Below are 8,371 nucleotides of genomic sequence, written 5' to 3' on the forward strand. Positions count from 1 at the left end.
AATATCTCCATGTGTTATAGTAACCCAACTATCGTAAATATGTATTGACATTATCGTAAATTAGTATATAAAATTATCGTAAATGGAGGTGGCTACAGAATAACTTATTTTGTAGCTGGCTACTGAATATACTCTCCCTATATATAGAACTACTATATATATATATATATATATATATATATATATATATATATATATATATATATATATATATATATATATATATATATATATTGGTACGTTGTATGGAAGTCGTAGGCAGTAGCACATGTTTTTGAACTTTCCTAGTCTTTCACAAGTACCAAAGTAGGCAGCCGGAGAAATGTGGAACTCACACAGATACGCACATGTTTTTGAACTTTCCTAGTCTTTCACAATTATTATTAGTCTATAATTAGTTTATGTGTAGTCCTTCTATTAGCATCCAAAACCTAGCTAATTTAATTTTTAGTGCCAGTAGATCCAAACAGTCCTACGGAATGCCAGGCTACCGGCCACTTGACGTTCGTCTACCAAGCTATATATAGGCACCTGACCTTGCTAGTATAGAAGAAATTTGTAGGTACTGGATTCTCTTGTGCAACCATGACAAGTGCAAGTGCTGCAGGCAGCGTGCACGAGATCCGCAGCGCCCAGCGTGCGGATGGCCCTGCAACACTGCTTGCAACCGGCACGGCTAACCCAGCAACCTGCATATCGCAGGATGCATACCCTGACTATTACTTCGGTGTCACCAAGCGCGAGCACCTCACCCAGCTCAAAGAGAAGCTCAAAACACTATGTAAGCATGCATGGAGCTCAATTTGTTTGTAACGTTTCGTAGATCGCATCGTCGTTCATTCATATATATCTGCAGGCCAGAATTCAGGCACGGAGAAGCGTTTCTTCCACCACGACGAGGCGCTCCTGGCCGCGCACCCGGAGTTCCTGGACCGGGCGTCGCCGTCCCTGGACGCGCGGCTCGACATCGTCAAGACCGCGGTGCCGGAGCTCGCGGCGTCGGCATCGAGGAAGGCGATCGCCGAGTGGGGCCGCCCGGCCGCCGACATCACGCACCTCGTCGTGGCCACCAACTCCGGCGCGCACATCCCAGGTGTGGACTTCCGGCTGGTGCAGCTCCTGGGCCTCCGTGCCTCCGTGCGCCGAACCATGCTCTACCTCAGCGGCTGCTTCGCCGGCGCCGCCGCGCTGCGCATCGCCAAGGACCTGGCCGAGAACAACAGCGGCGCGCGCGTCCTCGTCGTCTGCGCCGAGCTCACCATCATGATGTTCGCTGCGCCCGAGGAAGGCCACTTCCAGACGCTCATCAACCAGGGGCACTTCGGCGACGGCGCCGGCGCCGTCATCGTCGGCGCGGACCCCGGCCCCGCCGAGCGCCCGCTGTTGGAGATCATGTCTGCCGCACAAACCATCATCCCGGAGACCGAGGATGCCATCACCATGCAGCTCACCAGTGGCGGCCTCGGCGGCAGTAGCGTCCACAACAATCTCGGGGTGCTCGTCGGGAGCAACGTGGAGCGCTGCCTCTTGAACTCGTTTTCACCGCTCGGCATTGATGTTCCCAACTGGAACGACCTGTTCTGGGTTGTGCACCCGGGCACGGCAGCACTGCTACGCCAGATTGACGCAGTGCTCCAGCTCCAGCCCGACAAGCTGGCCGCAAGCCGACGTGTCTTGCGTGAATACGGCAACATGTTCGGCGCCACGGTGATCTTCGTGCTCGACGAGATGTGCAAGCATAGACACAGGGGTGGTGGTTCTGGTCCTGGTTGTGGTTCTCAAGTGGTCGACGGCCACCTCGACGAGTGGGGTGTCTTGATGGCATTCGGACCAGGAATTACCTTTGAGACGATGGTGCTGCGCGCCCCAAACAACCGCCTGCACAATGACAAATACTCCATCCGTTCCAAATTATAAGTCGCTTTGACTAGACATAAGTACTAGCTATACCGTTTGGATCCACTGGTACTAATTTTAGCTACTATATTTTAGTGCTAATGGATTCAAACAGACGGAACGAAAGTCACGTAGTATACATGGCTCCCATTTGTTTCCGTGGTGAATAAATTTCCGTTTAGTTTTGTCATGTTTCTTCATTTTCCAAAAGAAAACAAGTCGAGGAATAGTTCATCCCACGAAGTAGTGCTACAAACAAAAAAGAATTGTCAGATCGAATTGACGGTTTTTGCAGCCGCCTATAGAAAGACACATTTATATAGCAAACTGCTGGGTGACGCGTCCCTAGTAACATGGTCCGTCACTAAAAAATAATATTACTATTAGGCTCCAGCTCTAGCCCGACAAACTGGCCATGAGCCGATGTGTTTTTGGCGATGAGTAATGCACGTTAGTAAATTATGCAGCACGGTTTCCCAATGTTTGGTGTAATGTTCTTATTTGTATTGTTGGCTATATTTGTTGTTTGTCTACGTAAGGTGTTGAGTTCAAGAACTTTTAGGGCCAAGAGTTTGATATCTCTGACGAAACTCAGTTTGAAGGCAAGTGTCCTTGACCATACTTGCATCCACATTGATTTTATGTTGAGTTAGTGTAGTTGGACCATTAGTTGCATGCTGAGTCTAAATTTGAATCCTAAGTTGGGATTTATTAGAAATTCACATGTCAGCCTTGGAACCTGGGTTGGTTGGGACACTACTAATTTTTGACCCTATTGCATCGCTTTGCTTTGCATCAAACGCAAATCTGATGCAATAGGTGGTTGCTATTGCATTAATTTTGCAAATATGATGCAATAGGTGGGCATTTCATATTTCAGGAGCTCGTACTTTGGTTACAGCCATGGGCCAAATATTTTTCCGGTTTCCCCCAAAGGGGTACACATCCGCTGAAATAAGGTACTTCGAGCTCGTCCGGGTATTGGGAGATTTACATAACACTGAGTGTCAGAGGTTTTAGGATCAGACTGCTGACCCTCCCGAATACCCCCTGACTCTAGAGGGGCAGCGTCGATAGTGAATGAATCACCAGCCGGGCCGAGTACCCGATCTGAGTGTCATATCACTCGCCTACACCGGCTTGGGTGATGGTGCGTCGGATTTTGGACCTTTTGGTCCCGCGGCGTCCGCGGTTACGCGGATGGGTTCCTTCTCTACGAAGCTGAGACGTCGGTTTGGGCGGCTTGTCTCCCCACGCGTCTATCTCGAAAGTTGTGCCTCTCAGAGATCATGGGGGCATAGCCAGGCCTTAACTCCCACTTTCGCCCGTGGAGACTGCTGGATTCCATCGACCGTGCGCGTCCCCTGTCTATAAAACAGAGGAATAGAGGAGGGGAGTTAGTATATTTGAATAGTAGCCTTTGCACGCTCACCTTCCTTCGTTCGTTGCATCTCTTGTCGTCATCAGATCTTGCCTACCGTCCATGGCCGGAGAGAAGCGCCAGCGAGAGGAGCCTGAGGAGGGATCTGCCAAGAGGGGAGTGCCTCCCTCCGCTCAGGCCTTCTGCCTGGGCTTGATGGGGTTCGGGTAAGGATAGATCTTGCTATTGACTTCATCGGGGATGAATCTGATGCATTTCTTGGAGTAGTGGTTTCTCGTCGGCGCACTCAATGCCGTGGCTCACCGCCGTCCGAGAGGCCCTATCGCTATCACGCCCCCTAGCAACGTAGGCCATGCTACCGCTGGCCTCACCTTCTTCCTTCGACGATGAGGAGGACGAAGGAGACGAGCACGACATCCATACCGTACGAGAGGAGCTATCCATGGCCGGGCAATCCCCCCAGAATGGGTGTCGGGAGGTGGAACGGCTGAAGGAGTGCCTCACGGCGGCCGAGACCGCGCTCGACGATGTGGACGTGGAGGCTGCCGATGCCAGGGCCGCCAACGCGGCGACCCGCACCGAGCTCACCGGTGAGTTGAACTTCTTTGCTTCCTTTGCGAAAATTGCTTCTCGTCTTGACTTCGAACCTCCGCATTTCTCAGCAATTCAAGGGCAGCTAGGCGCTGTCCTGGCTGAAGCAGCGGATCTTTGCCATGCCAATGAGGAGTTGGTCGCCGGACTAGTAGAAGTGACTCATCTGCATGACAACTCAGTGGATTGGGCGCGTGGCGATGTAGCCATGGAGCGAATTAATAGCAACCACTGCGTGGCGCTGGAGAGGGCAGTGGAGGCCACCGTCAGGTTGGTGCAACCGACGGGGTTAGACCTTCGTGAGCAAGCTCTTGGCCTCCCAACATGAATTAGGGAGGTGACAGCACATGGCATTCGTCATGGGCCACATCGGCCCTTGCTGCCACTCACCTTCGTCTTCAGCCAGAGGTGGACCTACATGCGATGGAGCCTAGGTTCCCATCGTGGACGAAGGTGCCTGAAGATATCGATGTCAGACGGCTAATAGTCGATTTCAGTGTCGGTGCTAGTGCCATTGCGGCAGATGTAAATGTAGAGCAAGTCATCAAGGACACTCCTCATTGAGGTCAGGTCCTGTTGGTTTGCTTTTTGTGTAAAATATTATCTGAATAAAATTTCGCTTTGCAGACCAGTAGTTGCATGATTGTAATTGTAGCCCCCGAGCATTCGGGCAGGTTAGTATAACATGTCTGAGTGCTAAGACCACACACATTATCGTAACTATTTTGGCGTTGCCATGTCAGTGCAAAGCCCCCGAGCACGAGTGTCGATTGGCCAGTGTGGCTTTACTTGGGAGGTGATGTTGCATAGCATTTGGACATAGCCTCCATGCTGTTCTTTAGGAAAGTGTTTCCCTAGCTGTCTAAGGCATAAAACCCTTTCATGCATAGCAACCATATATATATATATATATTAAAGGTGGGAAAGCAACGATTAGTGTGTATTAACAGCACTGGTGTTGTTTGCCCTGTTATCTTTGTCCCTCCTCTGCTCGGGGTTGACTCGATGTTTTTTGCAGTTTGCACCATTGCTACTCTAGGCCCTGGTTATGGGGTTCTCCCTGGCGACTGGGTCGTCTTTCTCCTCTTTTGGTTTTGCTTCTTTGGGCAAGTCGGGTGCCTCTGGTGGCACCGGTGTAGCCAGTGAAGCAGAAACCGTGGAATCGGGAGGTAAAACGCTGGTCGGGGTTTTTGGCGTGAGCTAGTGCTCTGGGGATCGAGGCGAGCGTGAGGGCGTTCCCGAGCCCATCTCTTGTTTATCCTCATGAGCATGTTTTGACTCATACCAAGATTAGGTCTTGTTGGGCCTGTTCAACAGCCAGCCTCTCGTGGTCTTGAAAACTACTCATGACGGTGATGACACCATGGTGGCCTAGCATCTTGAGCTTGAGGTAGGCATAACTGGGGATTGCCATGAATTTGGCATAGCAGGGTCTCCCGAGGATGGTGTGGTAAGGACCCTCAAAGTCTATGACATCAAAGGAGAGTGTCTCCTTGCGGTAGTGTACCTGGTCACCAAATGTGACAGACAGAGTTATCGTGCTGAGGGGCATAACTTGCTGTCCAGGGACAATCCTATGGAACAGAGAATGTGGGGGGGGGCGCAGTTTGCTTGTCTCGATGTTTAGCTTCTCGAACGCATCCTTGTAAAGGATGTTTATGCCGCTTCCTCCATCCATGAGGACTTTGGTCATCTTTACGTCTCCCACGACCGCACTGACCACCAGAGGGAACCAACCGGCCTCGATGACATGATCAGGGTGGCCGTCCCTATTGAAGGTGATCGGGTGCTCCGACCACCTTAAATAAACAAGAACTATAGGCATAGTGGCAAAGATGAGACGTCGGGTTACCATTTCATGATGGCAGTCCTCGTAGGCCTATGGGCCCTCGAAGATGATCATGACACCCTTGATGTTGGGTAGCTGCCTTCTTCGTCCTCAACGGCACCGTCCTTCCCTTTCTTTGGGCGGCCGCCCTTCATCTTGTCCTTGCCAGCTTCAATGATCTCACATTTGTAAGTATGGCAGTCCTTGACCAAGTGATTCACCGGGAAACCATGGTTTTGACAAGTCTGGTTCATGATCTTGTCGAATTTTGCATGGCCTCCATGGCTTTGTTTGAATTTGTTGCCTTCTTGTTTCTCGATGTTGGCCACGAGCTCGCCTCAACGCTTACGATCATTCTTGGTTAGTGGGGATTGATCCACATCATCAGTGAGTCATGACTTATATTTGCCATTACTGGCGTTAAAGCAATCTTCGTCGTCGACGTGCTTGTGGGCTAAGGCGAACATGTCACGAAGATAGATGTTCTTCCTTCACCCAATGTCCTGAATGAGGGGTTCACCGTTGTCGCCAGCGGTGAAGGCGGTGATGATGCTAGCGTCAAGGACATCCTCTAGCTTATTCTTGCACTGCGTGAAGCACTTTATGTAATCATAGAGACTCTCACCGGTCTTGTGTTTGCATTCCAGTAGGTCCCACGAGGTGCCTGGCTTAGTGTAAGCCCCCTCAAAGTGATTACATAATGCCTTTTCGAGGTTAGCCCATCGCTTGATCGTGCCTTGCCGAAGGTTGTTTAGCCAGTTTTTGGCGGAGTCAGTGAGGTAGATCGGAAGGTACTGAATCATGAAAAATGTGTCTAGTGTGGACGCCACTTTCATGGTGAGTTGGTAGTTTACCAGCCAAATCTTTGGGTCTGTCTCACCATTGTATTTTTCAATGTGGGGAGCACGAAACCTATGAGGCATTGGGGCCGACCGGATTTGGTATCTGAACACAGGGGGTCCTACCAAGTCACATGGATCGACCCCGGTAGCGCGTGGCGCTGGCTCGGGTCGGTTCCTAGGATTTCTCCCATCATGACGGGTATCGCTCTCGCCATCAGGGCAATAGCTACTCCTGAATCCTCGTTAGCCCCACCATCCTCATGACTCCCTCCATTGGGAGAGTGCCCTGCGCCGACACCTCCTCGCCCGCCACCTCCCTATGCACCACCATCGTCGCCAGGTTACGTGGCGGGATCTTGGTGGCGTTCGTGGTTGTGGCGTGGGGGTCTATTAGATCGGTGCGGCAGTCGAGCCCCCAAGTTTCGGGGTGCGTGGTAGCGTGTAGCAGATGCATTGCTAGGTGCTAGTATGCAGTTGGCAGTGGTCGCTATTAGCTCTTGAATCCATTGGAAAGCCTGTCAACCCTCTTCTGTGGATGGCTATGGCATCACCGCCGCTTCCCTTATGGCCTCGGCCAAGTTTCGCTTGGCATTAGAATACACCGGAGCTGCTCGCAGAATGTCATTGTGGGCCTAATGGCCCCAAGCTGCGTTCTACTATTGGAGCTGACGTCAGAGTTTCTGATTTTCCTCTGTTAACACGTCTTTTTGATTAGGAGATGATCCTGGGCCTACTGGATGGTCTCGTAAGGTGCTGCATAATCAAACTCGAAATAATCATGGGGGAACGTTCGGGGGTGATGTAGCCGTTCCCCTTGTGATCGTTTGCATCGAGACAGCAACTGCGTGTATGCAAGATGATGTCATCATCATGAACGTCCATGTGGTTAACTCCATGTGGCCGATAACGATCATAGAGAGAATGGCATGAAGCCACTGTGTTGATGAGCTCGACGGCTCCCATGTCATGGCGCCAATTGCTCTCATCGGAGTAGTCGTCCAGGACGATACCACCCTGGCTGAGATTGTGGATGGTGACCCCGACTAGGTTCGAGCCAAATCATCATCGTGGTGATCCCGATCAGTATGACATGGGTTTTTTGGATTCTCCATAGGAGATCAGGAAGGTGGCATGATAGCTTGAAGGGGTTGGATCGGGCAAGTCGTCACCACGTGTATTAGCACTCTCGAGAATCGGGAATGAATCGGATCGGGTATCGTATCCTGTTCGGGACTAGATCCCCGATCTTGAAAACAAAAATAGTGGCATTGAGTCTAGGCTCTTGGCCGGGTTTGGCGGGAAGCTGACCGTGGTGTGTTAGATGATGGGCGATGGTGAGCGGTCCTTCGTCAACAACGTTCTCTAGTCTGATGGCTAAAGCTCGGATTTGGAGCGACTGCTCCTCCTTTCGTTCGGTCGACTCGGCCTCCTACAGACATAGGTCCCCGAACCAATCGGTGATGAAGTCAAGCTTGCCGAAGACGATCCCCATACTCAGCTGCATCTTCTCTGGTTCTTCACTGAAGTCAAAGACGATTCCCATCTAAAACATAAAAACAAATCTGAATGTGAAAGGCCTCTACCTAGCGTGCCAACTGTCAGATTGTTTTGCTCCAGCAATATCCAACAACGTGATCGCGTAGACGAAATCATATGGTAGCACATGAGACACATAGATTTATACTGGTTTGGGGCGTAGTGCGTGCTAAACCCTACTCTAGTGGTGCGGCTGCTCTTGTATTCGTATGCTCAATTACAGGGGTTGTTGCTCCTAACTATGAGGTAGATGGAAAAGGTGAAAGATTGGATCCCGTGCCCGAGGTCCCTACCCTC

General features: G+C 50.9%; 1 protein-coding gene across 1 annotated transcript; it reads left to right on the forward strand.

Annotated features, from left to right (window-relative positions):
- The first annotated feature begins 585 nt into the window (after window positions 1-585).
- Window positions 586-2,050, forward strand: LOC136540704 (bisdemethoxycurcumin synthase-like). The gene is made up of 2 exons (XM_066532721.1): window positions 586-781; window positions 857-2,050. Exons 1-2 carry the CDS (start codon window positions 586-588, stop codon window positions 1,915-1,917), a joined length of 1,257 nt encoding a protein of 418 aa, XP_066388818.1. The 3' UTR covers window positions 1,918-2,050.
- The last annotated feature ends 6,321 nt before the right edge of the window (window positions 2,051-8,371 follow it).

This window comes from Miscanthus floridulus, chromosome 2 (genome assembly GCF_019320115.1).
Source record: "Miscanthus floridulus cultivar M001 chromosome 2, ASM1932011v1, whole genome shotgun sequence".
NCBI lineage: Eukaryota > Viridiplantae > Streptophyta > Magnoliopsida > Poales > Poaceae > Miscanthus > Miscanthus floridulus.